This window comes from Callorhinus ursinus, unplaced genomic scaffold (genome assembly GCF_003265705.2).
Source record: "Callorhinus ursinus isolate GAN/ISIS: 27379988/994484 unplaced genomic scaffold, GSC_fseal_2.0 scaffold63, whole genome shotgun sequence".
Lineage (NCBI taxonomy): Eukaryota > Metazoa > Chordata > Mammalia > Carnivora > Otariidae > Callorhinus > Callorhinus ursinus.
This window is the reverse complement of record NW_027397125.1, coordinates 3,530,650-3,555,108: the sequence shown is the minus strand read 5'-3', so window position 1 is coordinate 3,555,108 and position 24,459 is coordinate 3,530,650. Positions and strand designations below refer to the sequence as shown.

The window sequence follows — 24,459 nt, the reverse complement described above, 5'->3', positions numbered from 1 at the left end:
TAAAAAGAACATGCTCTATACGTATTGTCCCAGAAGGGTCTGCTCTATAAAACAAACAAAAAACCTAGCAGTACTAGCTGTAGAGTAAAATAACATTTAAAAGTTCTCTAAAAGCTTTGTGACCTTGGTGTAGGCAATTGTTTCTTACATATGACACCAAAGAAGAAGCAACAACAACACAAAGATAAACTGGCAGACTACATCAAAACTGAAAATGTTAATGCTGCAAACAATGCTATCAAGAAGGGAAAGAAACTGCACAAAATGGGAGAGGAGATTGGCAAATTACATCTCTCATAACGGTCCTGTATCTGGAAGAATTCTTATAACTCAATAATAAAGAGCAACAACCTAATTAAAAATGGGCAAAATATATGTGAATAGATATTTCTTCAAAAAAGATGTGGCCGATAAGCACATGAAGAGATGCTCAATATCGTTAGCCATGAGAGAAAGGAGAATCAAAAACCACAATGAGACACCACTGCATACGACTAGGATAACTGTATATCAACAAGACATTAGCAAGAACGGAGTGAAATCAGAAACCTCATACATTGTGGTGAAAAGACAAAGCGATACAACTGCTTTGGGAAAATGTCTGGCAATGCCCTGGAAGGTTAGACACAGAGTTACCATATGACCCAAGAATTTCCCTCCTAGGTATATACCCAAGAAAAATGAAAACATAGGTCCACACAGAGCATTATTCATAATAACCAAAAAGTGGAAACAACCCAAGTATCTACCTGTTGATGAATGGACAAAGACAGTGTGGTCTATCTACAAAAAAGAATATTATTTGCCAATAAAAAGGAACAAGGTACTGCCATATGCTACAACACAGATGAACCTTGAAAACATTATGCTAAGTGAAAGAAGCCAGTCACAAAAGGCCACATATAAATCTACAGAGACAGGAAGTAGATTTGTGGTTGCCTTGGGCTGGGAGTAGGGGTTGGAAGGGAGCAGAGGTCTGGCTTCTTTTAGAGGGGATGAAATGTTCTAAAATTAGATTGTGATAATGGTTATAGAAGCCTGTGAAAATACTAAAAAAACACCGAATTGTATACTTTAAAAGATGTACTTTTACATCGTACATTTGTATGGCATGTGAATTACAGCTCAATAAAGCTGTTTTTAAAAAGTTTGCTTTTAAAAAAATTCCCTAACTAGCAAACCTAAAAATAGAAAATGAAGACCATGTATTTGAATTTGGATTATGTGAATTTTTTTGTAGTCCACTTAAATAAGCTGCTGTGGTCATTAAAAATAACGTTTTTGAAATATATTTAATGATGGTATAATATTACAAAAATAAAGCAGAGTACAAAACTATATATTTTTATAAATTTTACAAAATAAGACTATGCTTATAAAGAAAAGGCTGGAACTAACGATGATCCTCTAGTCTAGATGGCAGAATTATGAGTAATTTAAATTCTGTGCTTTAGAATTCTCTTTTTCTAAATTTTCTCCAATAACCATATATAACTTTTTTTTTTTTTTTTTTTTTAAGTAAGCTCTACACCCAATGCGGGGCTTGAACTCACAATCCTGAGATCAAGAGTCGCATGTGCTACTGACTGAGCCAGCCAGGCACCCCAAGCATGTATTATTCCTTTAATCATAAAAATAACTATTTAATTTTTCAGAGGAACCACATGCACCAGGAACTCAAGCATGTAACAGCCAGTTTATTAATATCTTATATTAGAGAATGTTTTTCTTTTCATTTTTCATAGTAAAAAGTCACATATAACCCCAAACTGTTTCAGTTAGATAATACTGTGTAACAGAGTACTCCAAAACTCAGTGGCTTCAAACCACCCCCATTTTACTGGCTCACAATTACAAGGGTCAAGAATTTGAATAGCGCTCAGGCATGAAGTGTTCCCGGACGCTCTCAGCCATACAAGATGACCCACTGCTACTTCTGGGTCTCCAGGACAGCTATCAGCTGGAGTGGGTCCTCCCTTCTCCACCACGTCGCTTCTCCTAGTCCAGCTTCAAGCCTCTTTTACTTGGTAGCTGGCTGTCAAGAGGGCAAAACAGAAGCTGCAAGGCTTCTAAAGGCCTGTATCTGGAAGTCACAGGGCATCACAATCACTATATTCTGTTGGTCAAAGTGAGGGCCAGCCCAGATCCCAGGGGAGGAGGAAAATCTCAGGCATAAAAGAATGGGAGGAGGGGCACCTGGGTGGCTCAGATGGTTAAGCCTCTGCCTTCAGCTCGGGTCATGATCACGGAGTCCTGGGATCGGAGCCTGCTTCTCCCTCTCCTTCTGCTGCTCCCCCTGCTTTTGTTCTCTCACTCTCTCTGTCAAATAAATAGGTAAAAATCTTTAAAAAAAAAAAAAAAAAAAGAATGGGAAGAACTGTTGGTGAACCTATTTGCAGACCATCTGTAGGCATGCCCAGAGGAAAACACTATCCAAAAGAGTGAGCCTTGGCTATTGAGATGGATACTTAATATGAACACTTGGTATTTGGTAAAAGGCTGCGGCTATATGGGCCCTGTTTTCTGCGGTCTTATAAAATAAAGAGATTCACTCTCCGGAAAAAATGTTGGCCCTTTCATTTAATAAAAAGAACATTCTGTTTGCTAAAACATTACTATTTTCAAAAAAAAGCACAGAAGAAAGGGGAAGAACGCTAATTTCAGATATTAATATTATTCCACCATAGCAGGGCTATATAGTAAAACTTCTAGGCTTTGTGGGTCATACGGTCTCTGTCACAACTAGTCAATTCTTCTTGGTAGTAGCACAAAAGGACCTATAGGCAATATGCAAACAAATGAAGATGGCTGTGTTCCAATAAAACATTTCTGGACACTGAAATTTGAATTTTATGTAATTTTCACAAGTCATGAAATATTCTCCTTTTAAAACATTTTTTAACCATCCCTATGCATGTATGCAGAAGCCATTCTTAGCTCAAGGGCCATATAAAAACAGGCAGTGGGCCAGACTGAGCCCATAGGCCATAGTTTGTTAATCCCTGTGCTAAGGATACAATAAAAATGCCAAAAGAGTAAATACTCTGAGTACCTTATACAAACATCCACATATATTTCCTGTGTAAAATACTCAACCTTGAGTCACCTGGCTGGCTTAGTCGGTGGAGCATGCAACTCTTGATCTCAGAGTTGTGAGTTCAAGCCCCACGCTGGGCCTAGAGCTTACTTACCAAAAAAAATAAATAAATAAATAAAATACTCAACCTTTAGCTACTAAATTTTCACTGCCCTCACACTGCTCTACTTAAGAGCCCATTTCATCTTTCATTAAACTTTTCTTATAACTTCAACTATTAGCTTCTTTTAAATTCTTTCGTTACTGATAACTCAAAGGCCTGTTCACTTCCTTTGCCAGAAGGTAACAATAGCCTTCAAACCCCAAGTATGCACATTTGGCCTCCACTTACTAGAAAATGCCAGCAACCTAAAAATTAGGGAATGACCCTGTTCTGATCATTTTATTCCTAATGTAGTATTTTATTTAACTGATAGAACAAATTATTGGTTATCATATCAACAATGTCCACAAATCTAAAAAAAAAAAAAAGTGCTGACAAGTAGAGACTTGTCAGTTTCGCTAAACACATACAAAAGGAACAAACAACAGTGTCAGTGGTGGTGGGTGGGGCAGGAACAAGCTGATAAACATAGATATTACCATAGGGCCTCTAAAATACTCAGAGTATCTGTTCTCACATTAAACCTGCCTAATTTGTGAATTCCTTCAGACTTGAGTATGGCTCCTAGAGTCTCTATGCAGGGCAGAGAACCATAATCCGAGAGTTAGCTAGGGTTAGCCTACCACACTGACGCTTGTTGGAACACGTGGGATTCTCACCAGGTATCTGAAAAGACACAGATGGTCCGATAATCTTTAAATATGCATCATCTGTGTCTGAAAATTCTGGCATTGACCCAGGAAATGAACAATGTGCAATCACCTACCACGTTACCTGCAGTCCTTTTTTCACACAAGGCTGATCTTTTGGATCCTTCTGCTTTCTGCCTAATAGAGGCCATCTCTCTCTCTCTCTCTCTCTCTCTCTCTCTCTCTCTCTCTCACACACACACACACACACACACACACACACACACACACACACAAAGGCAAAAGCTTATTTACATTATAGCACAGTACAAATGAAAATGAGGAAACTTTATATCTGATCAAGTCAACAAACATACGATTCCACCCTCAGCCTCTAACAAAGGGAGCTATGAGATGACAGATTACTCCTTATGATCTCAACTCTTCAAAGTTATGCTAATACCACAGTCAAGGCTTTCCTTTAAGATCTTAACAGTACTCACATTTTCATTCTTACTTCATTACCTATACTTTGCCATTACACGGTAAGTCACCACAGAGACAGACTCAATGCACAAGAACCTACTGATGCTCCTGAGTTTTCTAAATACCCAGCAGGCACAAGAACCCAGGACCTCAGTCAGAAGTGGGTTTGCTCCTGACCCCACCCCTTAGAGTGTCAGCCTAACCAAGTCACTTTCCCACTCACAGCTGTTTTCTCATCGGTCAAACTGTGAATATCAACACAAACCCTCTCTCCTCTCAAGAGCTGTGTTAGGGTCAAGTGAATAACAAAGGTGCAACTGCTTTGTAAACATTAAACTGAATTTACTTTCTTTTATCCTAAACGTTCCTCTCAAGCATTAATAGGCATCTTTTGCTCAGTTCTGCGGGGTCTGATAAAGAAGTCTAAATAGGGGTGATTGGCTGGCTCAGTCAGTAGAACATGCGACTCTTGATCTCGTGGTCATGAGTTCAAGCCCTGCGTTGGGTGTAGGACTTACTTAAAAATTAATAAAATAAAATTATTAAAAAAAGAAGTCTAAACAGTTAGCCTATGTTTTGTCTTGTTTTTTTAATCACAGCCTTCATCTTTCAAGACTGAAGAGCCTTGTTTGATTTTAATTTCTCCTCATGGTTTGGTATCTAATTATTCCTCTCTTACCCTTCCCAGCTCTCTTATGGCCCTCCTACCAAAGAGCAAATGAACACACGTGCACGCATGCACACAAACACATGATTCATAGTATGAGATCTTCACAATAGACCAGATGGACTTAACAGATATATACACAACATTCCATCCCCAAACAGCAGAATACACGTTCTTTTCCAGTACCCACGGGACATTCTCCAGAACATATCACATGTTAGGCCACAAAACAAGTCTCAATAAACTGAAGATTGAAATCATATCGAGCATCTTTTCTGACCACAACAGTATGAAACTAGAAATTAATTACAAGAAGAAAAACTAGAAAAAATAATAGAAGGCTAAACAATATACTACTACACAACCAATGAGTCAACCAAGAAATCAAAAAGAAAGTCAAAAAATACCTGGAGACAAATCAAAGTGGAAACACAGCAGTTCAAAATCTTTGGGACACAGCAAAAGCAGTTCTAAACGAAGGTTTCTAGCAATACAGGCCTATGTCAAGAAACAAGATTAATCTCAAATAAACAACCAAACTTATACCCAAAGGAAGCAGAGAAAGAAGAACAAACCCCAAAATTAGTGGAAGGAAGGAAATAATAAAGATCAGAGAAGAAATAAATTAAAGAGACTAAAAAAAAAAAAGATCAGTGAAATTAAGAGCTGATTCTTTGAAAAGATAAACTAAACTGATAAACTTCACCAGATTAAGAAATAGAGAGAACTCACTTAAAATCAGAAATAAGAGAGAAGTTACAACTGACACCACAGAAATACAAAGGATTATGAGATTACCACAAAAAATTACACACCAACAAATTGGACAACCTAGAAGAAATGGATAAATTCCTAGAAACACACAATCTTCCAAAACTGAAACAGGAAGAAAGAGAAAATCTGAATTCCCAACAAACAAGCAAAAGTCAAAGACCAGATGGCTTCACTGGTGAATTCTACCAAACATTTAAAGAGTTAATACCTATCCTTCTCAAACTATTCCCAAAAATTAAAGAGAAAGGAATGCTTCCAAATTCATTCTGAGATCAGCATCACCCTGGTACAAAAACCAGCAAGACACTACAAAAAGGAAAATTACAGGCCAATACCCTTAATGAACATAGATGTAAAAATCATCAACAAAATATGAGCAAACCAAATTCAACACTATATTAAAAAGATATTCACCATGGTCAAGTAAAATTTATTCCAAGGATGCAAAGATGGATTAATAGTCACAATTCAGTGTGATATGCCATATTTACAAAATGAATGATAAAAATCATATGATCACCTCAATAGATGCAGAAAAAAATGACAAAATCCAACATCCACTCATGATAAAAACTCTCAAAAAAGTGGGTATAGAGAATAGAGGAATCACATCTCAACATAATAAAGGCCATATATGACAAACCCAGAGCTAACATTATACTCAATGGTAAAAAGCTGAAAACTTTTCCCCTAAGATCAAGAACAAGACAAGGATGTAGTGTCTACTCTCACCACTTTATTTAACACAATACTGGAAGTCCTCGCCACAGCACTCAAGACAAGAAAAAGAAATAAAAGACATCCAAAATGGTAAGGAAGAAGTAAGACAGTCATTTTTTGTGGATGACATAATACCATATATAAAACCTACAGACTCCACCAAAAAACTATTAGAAATAATACATGAATTCAGGGTCACTTGGGTGGTTCAGCTGGTAAAGCATCTGACTCTTGGCTTCAGCTCAGGTGATGACCTTGGGGTCATGAGATCGAGCCCTGCATCCAGCTCCACACTTAGCATGGAATCTGCTTGAGATTCTCTCTCTTGTCCCACTCCCCTTCCCTCTGCCCTGCATGCTCTCTCCCTAAAATTAAAAAAAGAAAGAAATAATAAGCCAATTCAGTAAGATGCAGGATACAAAACTAACATAGAGACATTTGTTGCATTTCTATACACTAATAATGAACTAGCAGAAAGAGAAATCAAGAAAACAATCCCATTTACAATTCTGTCAAAAAGAATAAATTACCTAAAAATAAATTTAACCAAGGAAGTGAAAGACTCATACCCTGAAAACCATAAGACACTGACGAAAGAAATTGAAGATGACACAAATAAATGGAAAGATGTACCATGCTCACAGATGGGAAGAATTAATACTGTTATAATGTCCATACTATCCAAAGCAATCTATAGAGTCAATGAAACCCCTCTCAAAATACCAAAAGCATTTTTCTCATAGAACTGGAACAAACAATCCTAAAATTTGTATGGAACCACAAAAGACCCCCAATAGCCAAAACAGTCTTGAGGAAGAAGAGCAAAGCTGGAGGATTCATAACCCCAAATTTCAAACTATACTACAGTAAGCTACAGTAATCAAAACAGTTTGGTACTGGCACAAAAAAAGATACATAGGTCAACAGAACAGGATTGAGAACCCAAAAATAAACCCATGCTTATATGGTTAATTAATCTACAACAAACGAGGCAAGAATATAGAATGAGGAAATGACTCTTTTTTATGGGAAAACTGGACAGTTACATGCAAAAGAATGAAACTGGACCACTATCTTATACCATATACAAAAATAAACTCAAAATGGATTAAAGACCTAAATGTAAGACCTGAAACCATAAAGCTTCTAAAAGAAAACACAGGCAGTACTCTCTTACACATTAGTCTTAACAATATTTTTTGGATCTGTCTCCTCAGACAAGGTCAACAAAAGCAAAAACAAACTTATTGGGATTATGGCAAAATAAAAGGCTTTTGCACAGTGTAGGAAATGAACAGGTAATCTATGGAATGGGAGAAGAAATCTGTAAATGATATATCCAATAAGGGGTTAATATCCAAAATATACAAATAACACATATAAATCAACACCAAAAAAAGATCTGATTAAAAAATGGGCAGAGGATCCGAATAGACATTTTTCCAAAGAGGACAATGGCCAATAGACAGACACATAAAAAGATGCTCAACATCACTAACCATCAGAGAAATGCAAATCAAAACCACAGTGAAATACCATCTCAAACCAGTCAGAATGGTTATCATCAAAAATGCAAGCCTGGGTGGCTCAGTTGGTTAAGCGACTGCCTTCGGCTCAGGTCATGATCCTGGAGTCCCGGGATCGAGTCCCGCATCGGGCTCCCTGCTCAGCGGGGAGTCTGCTTCTCCCTCTGACCCTCCCCCCTCTCATGCTCTCTCTCTCTCTCTCTCTCTCTCTCTCTCTCATTCTCTCTCAAATAAATAAATAAAATCTTTAAAAAAAATTTTAAAAAATGCAAGAAATAACAAGTGTTGGCAAAGATGTGGAGAAAAGGGAACCCTTGTGTACTGTTGGTGGAAATGTAAATTGGTGTAGCCACTGTGGAAAACAGTATGGACATGCCTCAAAAATTATGAATAGTAATACCATACGATGTAGCAATTTCAGTTCTGGGTATTTACCCGAAGAAAATGAAAACACAAATTCAAAAAGATACACGCACCTCTATGTTTGTTGCAGCATAATTTACAACCAAGATATGGAAGTAACCTAAATGTCCATAGACAGGTGAATCGATAAAGAACATGTGGTATATTAGCCAACCGTAAACAAAGAATGAAGTCTTGTCATTTTGTGACAACATGCATGGACCTTGAGGGCATTATACTAAATGAAGTAAGTCAGACAGAGAAAGACAAATACTATATGATTTCACTCATATGTGGAATCTAAAAAAACAAAACATATGAACAAACAAAAACCAGAAAAAGACTCCAATACACAGAACAATCTGATGGTTGCCAGAGGGGAGGGAGGATATGCAGTTGGGCAAAATAGGTGAAGGGGATTAAGAGGTCCAATCTCCTGGTTATAAAATAAATAAGTCATGAGGATGAAAAGTACAGCATAGACGATACAGTCAATAATACTGTAATAATGTCGTATGGTGACCAATGGTAAGTCTACTTACTGTGGTGAGCATGGTGTAATGTACAGGATTGTCAAATCACTATGTTATGCACCTGAAAGTAACATGACATTGCATGTACCTATACTTCATTATCAAAATTAAAAAAATTTAGGGGTGCTTGGGTGGCTCAGTCGGTTAAGCAACTGACTTGGTTTCAGCTCAGGTCAGGGTCGTGAGATTGAGGCCCAAGTGGGCTCCACACTCAGTGGGGAGTCGGCTTGAGGAGTCTTTCCCTCTGCCCCTCCCCCCACACACTTGCGCATGTGCGTGCACGCCCACTCTAATAAATATTTTTTGAAAAATTAAAAATTGCTGAGGCGCCTGGCTGGCTCAGTCAGTTAAGCGTCTGCCTTCGGCTCGGGTCATGATCCCAGGGTCCTGGGATTGAGCCCCATAGCAGGCCCCTGCTCGGCGGGGAGCCTGCTTTCTCTCGCCCTCTGCCTGCGGCTCTGCCTACTTGTGCTCTCTCTCTCTCTCTCTCTGTCAAGTAAATAAATAAAATCTTAAAAAAAAAAAGTTTTCAAAAGTGTAAGATCTTGAAATACTTTCTGTATACCTGTCCTAAGCTGCCCAGCATTTCCTTGCTGTCGTTAGCTACAACTGGCGTCAGCACAATACCCATTAGAAATTGTCTGAAGGATCCTATTCTGAAATACTAACAAGAAGTTTGGAGCCCTGGGGCGCCTGGGTGGCTCAGCTGGTGAAGCGACCAACTGCTGATGGCAGCTCAGGTGGTGACCTCAGGGTCATGAGACGGAGCCCGGAGTCCAGCCCCGGGCTCTGCACTTGGCTGGGAGTCTCCTCGGACTCCCTCTCCCTCTGCCCCTCCCTCCTGCTTTCTCTCTCAAATAAATAAATAAATCTTCAAAACAAAGCAAAAAGTTTGGAGCCCAATATTTTTTACATGTAACATAGACTCTTTTTGTTGTTGTTTTCCTAAATGTTTCTAATGTTTTTCCAATGTTCCAAATGCATTACCTTATATTTTTCCGTATATATCTGAGTATGCCAACTCCCGGACTCCTGCAGTTTCAGGTCTGTGGCGAACCGTCTTTCAGTTTATTTTCCCCATTGGTTTGCTATCAAAATGTAAACTTAGCCAATCTCAAAGATATTACTGACTGGGTCATTATAAATTAAAAACCAGCCCCCAAATCTGTGGTATTAACAGTCCACGGACAACAAATATCCTTCGCTCCACTCCTTGTTTTTCTTGTAGCCAGTCCTTCTACTTCTTTTGCCAAAGGAAACTGTCAAAACCATTTAAAGCTTCTCGCTCTCTGGGCCCTCCCCAAAAGCTTACATCCAGCACATTTCACCATTATTCTTTGAACTGTACTTGTTTGTGTCATTACACTCTTTGGCTACATGTCACAGTCATAATAAAAAATTATACCCACTGGCTCTCCTTGTCCTCAGACTACCTCAAAAACACCACATTATATTAATGAAACATGATTTAGGTTTATCAGAAAACCTGAAGTTCCCTCCCAATAGACAGTCTCAGCTCCAGCTCCCTGTTATCAAAAGGATCCTTGGTCTCTAGCCCACCAGAGCCTCCTCGGGCATCATCCTTGTAAGCAGAGTCACCTGCTAGAAACTGTCACGACGTCTCACGCATATGGCAAAGTGACCATTTGTGAAGTACTGCTGGGTTCTTTGAAAACTTCTGGGAAAATGCCCAGTCTATTATGGCTGCTTCCTAGCATTTCACTGTCCTGCCAAATCATTTCAAGTTGTGCTCTGGTGTGCCCTTATAGCACTTCTTATGCCCATCTTGCTTGCAGCTGTCCCACTTCAGCTCACCACGCACAGCTGCTTTGCTTCTTATATTGTCAGCTATTCCGGCAAGTGTCCAGCCCTAGTAAAGCAGTGGTTTCGTAAGGATTATTCTCATGCTTGCGGGACAGATGCAAAGAGAAAGATCTCATTACTGGTGACAATCTTGTCATTTAATGTCAACGAAGGCAGAGAGGCCGTGTATGTATTTTTAAGAATTCTCGAAGGTTTACATTTGCAAAAGGATTTTGATTCTTAAGAAGGTTCTGCTTTAATTTGATTGTTTAAAAGTAGGGAATGAAATTATAACGTATAATTGCACAGCATAAGAGATCCTATGCGTATCATTTTTAAGAGCAGTTTATTAACAAGGTACATGTGCATTCTCTTCAACTGATTTTCTTTTTTCTTTTAACCCAGTGTTTTTGATACTTAGTATAAGGTCAAGCACTTACTGCTAAATAGGCAGAAGGGGCTAGCACATAAGAATCGAAGTCTCTATGTCTCTGAACCATAGTAATAAATTTCAGAAGAAAAGTGGATCATTAAAAACGAAATTCTCAGGATGTCTGGGTGGCTCAGTCGGTTAAGCGGCTGCCTTCGGCTCAGGTCATGATCCCAGGGTCCTGGGGTCGAGCCCCACATCGGGCTCCCTGCTCTGCGGGGAGCCTGCTTCTCTCTCTCCCTCTGCCTGCCACTCTGCCTACTTGTGCTCTCTCTCTCTCTCTCTGACAAATAAATTAAAAAAAAAAAAAGATTTTAAAAACGAAATTCTCCTCTTGTGCCCAGGATCCATAAAAAAGAAAAAGAAAGAAAAAGAGACAGAGAGAGAGAAAGAGAGAAGGAGGAAGGAAGGAAAGAAGGAGAGAAAAGAAAAGAAAAAGAAAAAAAAGAAAATTCTCCTCAAGAAGTTTTGATCACTGCACAGAATCAAAGCATCAGGACTAAACAAGTCAGGGGCTGCCTAACCCTGTCACCCACCTGGGGACGGCGCCCCCGGCCAAAGCAGGCCTTGGGGCCAGTAGTTGTCAACTTCAGTCACACACACTGGTAACTGAGAATTCCTCAGTTATCAACTGTGTTCTTGGTCGTTCAATACCGATAGTAATTAAAGATTTTTCCCTAAGAACGTACTTTTTATATGTGAGCATAAATAAATTCGCCGCCACAGTGTCCCTTTCATTGAGTGGGAGGAGGAGGGGTGGGCTTATAGCCGGCATGTCAAGAATGCTGCCCAAACCCACCTCTGCCCATGGGAGTGCGCTCTGATTGTGAATGTTTATCCATCTTGTCTACCACTGTGGAAAAAAGACTTTGAAACATGCTGACCCAGCACATACTCAGATAATTTCAGAAACAGGAAACGCATTATTCCCAAAGACAGCTGACCATCCTTAAACAACTGGAACTCCTAGACAGTTGTTCTTATCTCCTGAAGGAAATCTCATCTCCCAGTCGCTTACACATACTACAGCTGACTTAAACCTCACCAATGAATCGAGGGAGAGGACTCTGAACCCCTGGGTTCCTTTCAGAGACCTGAAAAGTGGTATCAGTAGGTGTCAAAAAAACTATTTTCTCCCTGTCAGTTATTCTACATTAAGGAGCCAATTAGTCATTGAAGAAAGGAAGCTCTTCTTTCGGTTATAATCTACGAATAAATGAGAGTGTGGTAACAAAGTAGGTTAGTAACATTTCAATATTTTCAATTTGAAAATGAATATAGTTCACATTTTATTAGCACTGAATAAAGGGGCCACCAAAATGAAAATCATTAGAAACATTAAAAACAAGAAAATTTCCTGAATCCATTAAAAAAGCAGTATGAATAGAAAAATTTGAAATTGATCACACAAAATCATTAAAATAGGGTATCAATAGAGAACAGGATTCTATACAGACTTAAGATGAAGGACTGTATCTGATAAACCTGTACACAGTCTCAGGCACAAAGCGAAGAACCACCTTACAGAAATCACTTAACGTTCTTCTTCAGCAGCACTGACAGCACACAATGGGGAAACTGCGGGGCTCTACAAGCAGGAAACGTTTTCCTCACAAAAGCTGAAGCTTTCCTATTCCCATTAACTTCCTTACATATATGCATACCCAGAACCAAGAGCAAAAGTTCTGGGCTGATCGCATATCTCAAAATAATCGACTATAATGATGAATCATATAGTCATATATAGACCATAAAAAGAATCACTTAGAGATTCATTTGTCCGTCTGTAACTCTAAAGACACCAACCTATCCTATTCTCTTTTTGGCACATGGTTCTTCCAGGAAGTTTCACAAAACCCGGCTTGCCGGGTTTTCAGGGGCGGCCGGGGTGCCGGGGCTGGGGCCCAGCCTTGGAGCTCTCTGGGCTTCCTTCCCTTTCCACCGCCTCCTCTTTCGCCAGGCCGCTGGGCCCACAGCAAGTCCCCCTCACAGGCTCACGTAACACATACTGAGCCGACTCCTGAGCACTCAGTGAACAAAAGCTCCTACATCTAAAAATGTTGACAAACTGCTTGGCAGTGTCCTAATTCCTTAGATGAGACGTGCATTTCTCTGTAAACAACAATAAAGGAATGTACAGCTTCGATTTAGAAATGTCAACAATGCATCAAGGTGCACTGCCGTGTACCATGTGCAACAATGCACTCAGAGAAAGTGGAACCACAGGAGAGCCACCGAATGCAGCGCAACCACTGAAAACCAACCATGTTGCCACGACACCCTGCTGCCTCTCCGCTACCTGCCTCCAGCCTTTCTTTAGCAACACTCTCACATCAAAAAAGACAGACAGCTCTAAGTACATCACTGCATAAGGCCAGAATTGGCTTACTACTCTATTCAAATACTTGAGCCCTGAAGAAAGGGAAAAAAAGTCTTATAATCGCTTATCCCAAGAAAATATTTTCTGCAGTTAAATATCTCTTGAAATTTGCATTAATCTTGACCTTCTTAGCGTTTAATCAACAGCAGCAAAAGAATCATAATGATAATAATAAACAGAAGCAACAGTGAAAGGCACTGTTCTGGGGTATATTAATTCATTTATGTACATTAATTTATGTACATTATGTACATTAATTCATTTAATCTTCAAAACTACATTAATTCATTTAATCTTTATGTACATTACGTACATTAATGTACATTAATTCATTTAATCTTCAAAACTACTCGACTGGGGTGGGGGGCAACCCTATGAGGTAGGTACTGGTGATATCCACATTGTACAAAAGGGGTAATTGAGGCACAGGGAGGTTAATTAATTTGTCCAGGTCACAGAGCTAGTAAGTTGCAGGGCCCAGTCAGTGGCTCCTAAGTCTGAATGCAGGCACTATGCTGGACCACCTCCCCCAAGTCTTCAATACGGTATCAGGTCACATTTAAATCACTAGGGTTCTCCAAATTGGAAATCTTTAAGATTATTTACTACTTTTTTTTTAAGATTTTATTTATTTATTTGACAGAGGGAGACACAGCGAGAGAGGAAACACAAGCAGGGAGAGTGGGAGAGGGAGAAGCAGTCTTCCCACAGAGCAGGGAGCCTGATGCGGGGCTCGATCCCAGGACGTTGGGACCATGACCTAAGCCAAAGGCAGTTGCTTAACCAACTGAGCCACCCAGGCACCACCCCCCTTTTTTTAAATTTTTATTTATTTAAGTAATTTTTATACCCAATGTAGGGCTTGAACTCACAACCCTGAGATCAAGAGTCATGTGCTCTTCCGATTGAGTCAGCCAGGCATCCCAAGATTATTCACTATCATAATGTGCTTTCCATGAATTGAAATATTTTAAGATTTTATTTATTTTATGTGTCAGAGAGAGAGCACAAGCAGGGGGAGCGGCAGGCAGAGGGAGAAGCAGGCTCCCCGCTGAGCAGGGAGCCCGATGCGGGACTCGATCCCAGGACCCTGAGATCATGACCTGAGCCGAAGGCAGACGCTCAACCGACTGAGCCACCCAGGCATCCACGAATTGAAATATTTTAAAACAAAATTTTGGAAGATTTTCATTTCTCCCTTTATGCAAGAGAGTGATACAAGACTGAAGGATTTCCTCTTTCAAGAGAACTTTTCTTCAGAGAGCACAACCACAGAAAAAAGAGAAAACCTAACATTTGCTGAAGGCACCACAAATACTGTGACTGCCAGATGCTTTTGTGTACCTTACCTCGTTCTGTCCTCATAACAACATGGCAAGAAACATCAACCCCGTGTTACAGACGACAAAACCGAGCGTGGAAGGAGGAGTAACTTGTCCAAGGCAAAGGAAGGGTTAGAATTGGAAACAGCCTGGGTCCGACGCTAACCTGAGCGCCGAGCTCTTCCCCAGCCGCCTTCCCTGCAGCCCGGCTGGACCACACTTGTCTGCCTTTGTCCTTGTCGCCTTACCTCCCGAATACCCGAACCGTCTCCTCGCACCTCACAGGTAATAAACCTGGAGTGCCTTTCCAGATACCACCGCTTTTTTTCTTCTCTTCTACATACGAAAAGTCCCAGATTTATTCTTATTCCCTCATTCCTTCTCCTCCTCTCAGAATTACTGATTTCTGTTCCGGCATCGTGTGTTTTGTTATATAGGGATCCTCGTACAAGAAGAGTGGGGGCAGTTTTCCCCCCAGTTTTTATAAAACCTCTTGTTACTGAATGTTTAAAATTTTACTCCTTTCTTTTTCCTCATAAAACCTAAGGCTTTAAATATCACTTAGGTAAAAGAGAAATACTGTAATACTTAAAATCGGTCATTACTTATGGATGCCCTACCTGATTCCACAAACGCTGAGATGGCTCATCCGTTACATTTCCAATGTTTTCATTGGGAGTTCCTGATAGAAAGGGAAACCTGCTTTCAGCAAATGTTGGACCAATGGGGCTTCAGTAAATGACTCTCAAGAACACACTTCAGGGCAGCGCAACTTCTCAAATATGAGCCTTCTTGACGACATTTCTAATAATTAGCGAACAGGAAGGTTGCAGAAAGCATCTTTGGACTAGAGTCAAGACGACATTCCTTGTCACTGCCAATCTGGACCATGTATCAGAACCCTGTCAGTGTGTTGGACAATAGAAAAGTCCAAAATCTATATCAGATTCTTTGAGGAAAAGTGCAGGGTAGAATATGCTTCTAAATAAACATATTATGGAAGCTGATTTTAGATTCTCCTATCATGAGGGTAGCTGCTTGTTATCTCTTACCCTAAACACTATCTTCCCTGCTCTATAGCTCAGAATCTGGGGTCTTCGACTGAGTATTACAGTAGAATGCTTCCGAGAAACACCCGGGTCCTGCCTATGACCTTCCCCTTGACAGAGGTGGCCATTTTTTATGAAGTCAGATTCTCCTTTTACCTAATAAAACATGGTGTGCACTACCTACATACCAAGGTACTAATTCTACAGCATGTGAATCTTTGTTCAGTCAACAATGCAAAAAACACATCCTTTAGGCAATCAGTAATCACCTCAATTCATCACCAAGCCAGACTGGAAAAATTGATTCTTGAAGTAATCATTTATTCAAGTTTTATCTCAGAAAACGCCAGATTAGGAGAAGGCCATACACCTGGGCTATGTCATTCTGAGTCCCCAACCCTGGGTCGCATTTTTGCCCGTGGCTTTCATGGAATTCAGTAATAGTTATGCATATCCAATCACTTTAATCTTCTCTTACTCCGTTGGGGCCATTCATTTTGTTGTTTATTGCCCTCTACAGCAAATTTCCCTCAGAACCAGGGAGTGAAAATGAAACCAGTGTTTGTCCTCCCACGAGACAAGGATAGTTCTGACACAGCTTTGTCACGGCTACTAAAAAATTCAAGTTCAAATGTCAACATCCTTAACCAGGACTGTGTACAATGTTATGGTAAATATATATTTCCAACTTCTTCTTTACAATTTGATTTTTTACCTTGTGTGTTGTTTTATTTATGTATGCTTTCCTGGTTAAGTCTCAAAGACTTCTGGAGAGTAGATGGGTTATGAGGATTTCATCTTCATCACTAAAAAGAGAGAGATTCTGTATTGCATCTTGATTCACTTAGAAGGCTACCTCTCAGGAAATGAGGCTCTACTTATGAGTATTCTTCACATTTCAGTAACATCTAGATGAAGCACGTGTCTATGATAAAAAGGAAGGAAAAAGAAAAAGGAAGATGATTCCAAGGCCATATGCTTGGGAAGCAAAAGAACAGAACAGAGATTTGAGAAGGAGATTTGTCTTTAGGAAGTCAGTTATCAACAGATCTCCACTAGTTTGTCTGGGTAGCTGTGGGTCATCCACACGCTATCCAGAGATAAAGTGAATTGAACAGAGGAGCCTGGTGCTGGGTAGGGAAATGTGATTCCAGTCCTAACTGAAGACGATCTCTTTCTCTATGTCTGTTTTCTCATGAATAACATGAAGGAAGTGGGGGTGAGAGGGTGGGGATCAAAAGTAGCATCTGGTTCTACCCAGATTTTATGATTTTTTGAGATGGAATCTAAAAAATGAAGAGAACCTGATGAAAAGGTGCAAATCTGGAGTCACTCCATCGCATGCATACTGCTTGTAGAATCTCCTAAGGGGAGAGAGGAAGAGTGAGCAAGACAATCTGCTGGGTTTAGGAAGAAACTCTCAGAATGTCTATTTATAGTTATTTTTATCTTTGAAGGAAACGAATGCAGCTATATCAACATCAGCACCCTCGTCTGGATTCTCGTCTGGATTCACATGTCAGATGGTCCCTTGTCATCCATTCCGTTTATTTATGGTAGGATGCCATCAATGTGGTATAAAAAACAAAATCTGTAAGTGATGAGGAGGGAGTGACCACAAAAATATTTTGCACCGATACAGAGGTGTTCTAGTTATCTCATGGCGAAATACATAAAAAGAATTTGTCTTAAGGATGATTAACATATTTTTCTTTTATGTAAATATAATCTGTTCTAAATTTACTGACCTATTCCACGATCACAAGTAGCTGCCAGTAATGCGCTACCTGGCAGGTTTTTTTTTAAATGAACTTTACTTAGTTCCTTCAAGATAAAGATGAAGTTCTAAAATGTTCAAAAAATAACTGCTTTTTGGAAAGAAACTCATACTATGGAGACGGAAATTTAAGAAGAGGGGTGCTTTTGTATTTACAGAGAACTTAGAAATAGTTTTATAATCTATTTTAAAATTCTCGACAAATGTAAAAAGTTTACTTCAACCCTCCACCATCCTACTAATAAAAACTGAAATACATTTTTTGAGAACTTAATGATATCAGGGAAAAAAGGAAATTTACCAGACAAATTTTACCAAAAGTTCTGTATTCGTTTGAAAACGAGATTCACTAGTCAATAAACTTAGCCAAAAATGCACTTCATCCATTTGGATCAATATATCTTTGTGAGGTAACTTTTTTTTTTAAGCTATTGTAAGTTTTCAAACCAAATAACAAAATCAGTTGAATGTAGAACCAGACTTGCAAATCATCAAGTGTTCACAAAGATTTTTAAAAACAATGACACAAATCATCCACACAGCCTTCATTTAAAAACACACATATGATATATTAATAACATTCTTAACAAGAGCAAGATTTTAGCTGTTTACTTTATCTTTAATGCAGCTTTAAAACTTCTTTGTATTCTAGGGGCGCCTGGGTGGCTCAGTCAGTTAAGTGTCCAACTCTTGATTTTGGCTCAGGTCCTGATCTCAGGGTCATGGGATGGAGCCCTGCGTAGGGCTCTGCGCTGGGAGTGGGGCCTGCTTAAGATTCTCTCTCTCTCTCTCTCTCTCTCTCTCTCTCTCTCTCTCTCTCCCCCCTTCTGCCCCTTCCCACAGCACTCTCTGTCTTTAAAAAAAAAAAGTCTTTGTATTCTAAAACAAACAAAATAATGTAGTAGTACAACATGAAATGTGTTAAGGATTTACATATTGAGGAAATAGGCTCAAATTTTTTCACTAATGGGATGCACAATAAAAACTCAGATACCTGTAGGAAAATTAGTGGTAATCACTCCAGTTTATCTCTGTTTTTCTCAAGCTCACAAAAAGTAACAACTTTCAGAATCATTTGACATTTAATAGTTTCTCCCAATACAATCGATAATGCTTTATAATCAAAGCACTTCCTGGGACAGCTACCCAAAGAAACCAAATCCATTATATCAAGCAAATAGATCTACTTCACAAGAATGTACAAGTATTTTCCGCCTATCCAAATTCAATATGTAAGAGATTTTTTTCCCACCCACCACACCTGAAAACATGTCTTGTTATCCTAATTGTAAAAGTACTATATGCTCAATATTTTTTAAAAATCAAACTATAAAAAGATGTAAGTAGAATGTAAAAAATCACCTATCATTCCCTCCCCTCCTCCTCCCCTTTAATTACATTAAGACATGTCATATTTTAAAATACTGGCTATGTCCTCATTCAACCCATCAGTTGCCCACAGCAGTTACACTGACCTCCATAAACCTGTTTAATAGCTACAATGTATTTCAATATACAGATACATCATATTTCATTTAACCCAAACATCACACTACTAGACACTTCTATTACTTCCCATTTGTTTATTACAAGAAAACATCCATGTTTTGGTTTTGCTTTTTAAGGAAACAGGATAAGAGGATCTCTCCTCAGTTGGTGTACCCAATAGTTATAAGTAAATGTTTCTAGCTCAACCAGGACTATTCCACATGCCATCAGAACAGTCTTTTCTTCTTAAAATAACCAAATTGAAATGAATTCTTAAATGGTTTCTTGTGTTGGAGGTTCAGAAATGGGAATACATTTGTTCTGAAATAGTATTTGGCCACTCTGGTTAAGTGGAAAACAACTAATTCCATTCCCAATACTACTCTGCACCGAAGCTTTTTTGAACTCTTGCAGAAATTTCTCACATAAGTACTTTCTTAAAGAAAGAAAGCATAAAAGATTTATATTCATAACTCTAAAAAGTTCTTATTTTGAAATTAATGAAAAAGTGCATTTAGTTTATTAATACTGAAAAGTCATACTGGCTATGTTCTCACTCAACACCCCTCCCAAAGCCTATTCAGAATGGTCTGTGACTTTTAAACAAGAATTAAGGAGACTTCTTTAACAAGATGCAATATTTTCTGCTTTTCATGTCAGTTAATATTTTAAAATAATAATAGGATAGGAATAATTCTCTATTAAGTAATCATCCAAGTTTAAATATATATTACCATCTTTTTTATAAAAGGCCTTTAATTTTCTACTTAATTCAAGCTTTAAAAAATAAAAATCAATTAAGGTTCAATTTTAAAAGAAACGTATTATCCAGGGGCTAATTTTAAAACCTGCATCCATCTGAAATAGTCAGTAATTTAGGCCTCCTGAAAATTGGCAACTGTAGTTACCACTGTCACAATAAAATACATCCACATAAAGTGGAAATAACAGTTTATCTGGATGACTATGGTTTATAAGCATGACCTTTCCTTTCTTTCTAAGAGAGCTCTGCATTTGTCCCTTCAATTTTCTTCAATGTTCTCAAGAATTCTTTCTCTTCAGCAAAAAAAAATGTTACTTTTTAGATTATGGAAAAGAGGTAAACGTTAAAATAGGTAATTTTATTCTTTTTTTTTTTTTAAGTTATCTCTACCCCCAATGTGGGGCTCAAACTCAGAATCCTGAAATCAAGAGTGGCATGCTCTTCCAACTGAGCCAGCCGGGTGCCCCACAAATTTTATTCATGAAAATACACAATATACTTGTTCACTTCTGTTCAAAGGAAAAATTACATTGCTTTCTCCTTTTGGAATATGAGTTATCTAAGAAAGGAGCTGGGCACTCATAGTTACCTGGCGAAGCTTCAACCTCCCCTACCTGGCCTTGCCAGGCTGCAAGATGTTTGTAAAGTCAGCACCGGTGACTGACATATTTACATCAGATAATGTTGAGCAGAGGGGACAGCACGCAGAGTGGAGCTCCAAGCCATGGACAGGACTACCAAGGGGTGAGAACACTCAGCCTTTATAAAACAAACACATATATGCTAATTATGGACTCCAGTGGGTGTGTTGCATTACATCCTCGGAACAGTATTATGTGAATCATCCACTGATCAAGTCTCCTGTTGTAACCAACTACAGATTCCTAGTATTCTATTGGAAAACTTTTACCTGCCCATAAATGCTATCCGGTTGGGAATAATAAAAGCTACGTAGAGTATGGCCAGTTGAGTTGAGTCGAACACAAAACAGCTTCTGGAATCCAAGTACTCTGACTGAAAAGTCACCAGCTTCCAACTGACCACCTCCTGTCCTACTATTATCTCGACCCCCAATTTCCCTGGACTTCTAGGAAAGCATATAGTTGGTCTTGTGACTTTCGTTTTTAAAAAAGGGAATTACCAAGGCTTCTGTTTCAGAGAACCTGAGGATTCTAAACCTGAATGAAGAACAAGATTGTGATGAATGACTCAGTGAAAAGAGCTCTCCATAGAGGACAGACAGCACGCATGACGGCCGCTCCTCTCTTCCCCAGTATGGACGCCCCCACACTGCACATATGTTCAACTGCCGAAAATGCCTATAAACAGAGCTTTAAATGGAGTAAAAGCATCCTTTAAAAAATATATTAAAAAAGCATATCTTTTTATTCCCATCCTCGCTGTACAATTTAGGAATACTCAAATAGGAGATGTGATAAAGAAGCTCTCACCCACACTGCTGGGATTACAAACTAGTGCGGCCCTTTTTGAAAGCAATTTGGCAACATGTACCAAGAGCCTTAACATATTCATACCCTCTGACCAAGTAATTCCTCAAAAGGGGAATCTCTTCTAAGGAAACCAACCAAAACAGGAAAACATTTTATATGAGGAGATGTTGACTACAGCGTTATTTATGGTAGCAAAAAAAAAAAAAAAAATGGAACCAATGTATAGACTATTAAAACTTCATTAGATTATTAGGCAGTCATTAAAAATTATCATTGCGAAGGCGCCTGGGTGGCTCAGTTGGTTAAGCGACTGCCTTCGGCTCAGGTCATGATCCTGGAGTCCCTGCATTGAGTCCCGCGTCGGGCTCCCCGCTCGGCGGGGAGTCTGCTTCTCCCTCTGACCCTCCCCGCTCTCATGTGCTCTCTCTCTCTCTCTCATTCTCTCAAATAAAAAATAAAATCTTTAAATAAATAAATAAAAATTATCATTGCGAGGAATACATAATGATATGAGGAAATATATAGACAGTATAATCTCAATGAGATTTTAAATAAAGATTGAAGGGGCGCCTGCGTGGCTCAGTCGTTAAGCCTCTGCCTTCCACTCAGGTCATGATCCCGGGGTCCTGGGATCGAGCCCCGCATCGGGCTCCCTGCTCAGCGGGAAGCCTGCTTCTCCCTCTCCCACTCCCCCTGCTTGTGTTCCTGCTCTCGCTGTGTCTCTCTCTGTCAAATGAATAAATAAATAAATACATATATAAATAAATAAAATCTTTAATAAATAAATAAAGATTGAAAAATACACATCAAAATATTGACACTGCCTCTGAATAGAATGATTAGAGTAACTCTTTACTATATTTATCTCTATTTTTCAAGTTTTCCATAGAGAGTACATGCCATATATATATTATTATATAAAATAAGTATAGGGGGAGAAAGATAGATCCCCCTCTGTACTTATTAGAACTTAAATTCCACTGACATCATGAATGTCTGTAGTTCACCTAAATAAACATAAGAAATAAGTTTCATACAACACAAAATAAAAATGTTCACTATTGGCTGTTACTGGACAAATCTTCATTGGCATGTTTTAAATATGTAAATATCTGATGGCAAACTGCAAGAGAAAAGTGAGGGAGACAAAAGGATACACTAGTTTCTCTTAACCTATTTTTTTTTTCACTTAAATTTGTTCCTGTCCTCCTACTTTGGCTCCATGTGCCAAAAAAAGTAAGTGCTTTATGGTTTTATCATAATTGTTTCTGAACAGTTCTTTCTATGCCAAAGCATTTGAACTTTTCATCTGTGTGCAGACAAAATCTAATTTATGAATGGGTTGTGTTCCAAACATTCATTTGTAAGTTGGCCGTTTGTTTCTATGAGGAAACTTTTCCAAGTCCTCATGTTATAGTAAAAGCCTGAGGTCTTGGTTCTATGAGGGAGGGGTCCATTGAAAAGAAAGTTTCTTCTCAGGTTTGTGGGCACAGAAGAGAGCTAGAGCAAATTTTCAAAAAGGTAAAGTTGATCAGTAGCACACTGAGACAGGCAATCTTGGACCATGGAAGCTCAAGGAGTCGGGGCAGACTCATGAAAGACATACAAACACACGAGATGCCTAGGAGTGGGAGAGAGTGGGACACAGCAACCTGGCCAGGTAGGAGGATCACTAAGGAAATCTAAGAGGACCATAAAGAAATTAAGTTTCTGCTGATTTAGATGTGTCTTCAAACTTTTGAAGACTATAGATGACTCAGTCAGCAAGGCTTCCATCACATTTATGCCTGGTTATCCCCGGAAGCAGAACAACACAATGACAATGACAGTGCGTGTGTTTGGGAACAGAGGGATTCCAGCCTGGGCATGCAGCTATGGTCAATACAAATGTTTCTATTTATAATGTGATAGGTATTCCTGAAAAACTAAGTTCTGTATACACACCAAAAACACATTGTAGGCAGACCACTCAAAACCTACAGAACTCTGTCACCAGAACGCTTAAAAAATAAAATGCTGGGGCGCCTGGGTGGCTCAGTCGGTTAAGCGTCTGCCTTCGGCTCAGGTCATGATCCCAGGGTCCTGGGATCGAGCCCCATGTCAGGCTCCCGCTCAGCCAGGAGTCTGTTTCTCCCTCCCCTTCTGACCTTTCCCACTCGTGCTCTCTCTCACTTGTTCTCTCTCAAATAAATAAAATCTTTTTTAAAAAATAAATAAATAAAATGCTAAAAATAGACATATGAGTCTTCAAAATTGTTTCATTCCAAATAAATACAGAATGGACTTTATCTTTAAAAATACAATTGTGAAGATCACCCGATGGAAAGACTATAAGGAATGACTGGGCTTCCAAATTATAAAGATCAGGAAAAAATGCACACAGATTGGAGAGAACCGCAAAATCATGACTTCTAAGGCTGAGGCACCTGGCCCCCTGAGTCCAGAGGAAGACCAAGGATGAAATGAGCAAGGTGCCCAGTCCTGCTGCATCCTACCTGGATAGCTACCTCTGGCTGTTTGTTAGCGGACTCTGAATGTAGCTGCTGTTCCCAGGCTGCAGCAATGCTCAAGGAAAACTGTGTATGTACCAATGTCCACGTCATATGCCATCATTCCCTATTTATTCATCTTGTGTCAACTACTTCACATTATAGAAACACGCCATGTCGCAGAAAAGACAACGTGATTATGCATCTTCCAAAGCAGATTCAAATCTGTAAGGGAACTTAATAAATCCCATTTTCTTCTCTTTTGTCCAGCCTAAACACCACCTGAACGCTTCCTCAAGGATGCCAACATGTAGGAATTTGACATAAGAAATTTTGGATGCATGACCCAAGAAAAGCAGGGCAAAACAGGGCAGCTGCTAGCACCGGGGGCCCCTCTGTGCCCATCACAAAATAAGCTTCCTCCATGCAGGCAAATCACAGAAAGGGTGCATGTCTCTGGCTAGTGCAGCCCCCGGCCACAACGTGCAGGCCACGATGTGATTTCAGCCCACACGTGCCCCAGGCACCCAGGTGCTTCGGGGCAGGCTGTGTGGTACGCCACGCCCCAGA

General features: G+C 39.4%; 1 protein-coding gene across 6 annotated transcripts in view; it reads right to left on the bottom strand.

Moving 5' to 3' along the window:
• Positions 1 to 24,459, bottom strand: part of PIP4K2A (phosphatidylinositol-5-phosphate 4-kinase type 2 alpha) — a 213,769-nt gene that overhangs the window by 175,335 nt on the left and 13,975 nt on the right. For 2 of the 6 annotated variants that reach the window (XR_012376066.1, XM_025891928.2), the window contains exon 2: positions 17,226 to 17,285. The exons of 1 other annotated variant lie outside the window; for it this stretch is intronic. Coding sequence is in view for 1 of the 5 variants with exons in the window: in XM_025891928.2 (XP_025747713.1) it covers positions 17,226 to 17,285 (60 nt within the window). In the remaining 4 variants the exon portion in view is untranslated. Of the gene's footprint in view, positions 1 to 5,389; positions 5,475 to 15,492; positions 15,555 to 16,636; positions 16,847 to 17,225; positions 17,286 to 24,459 lie in introns of those variants that run through there. 3 more of the 6 variants (XM_025891930.2, XM_073885555.1, XM_025891932.2) reach the window with 3 other exon arrangements.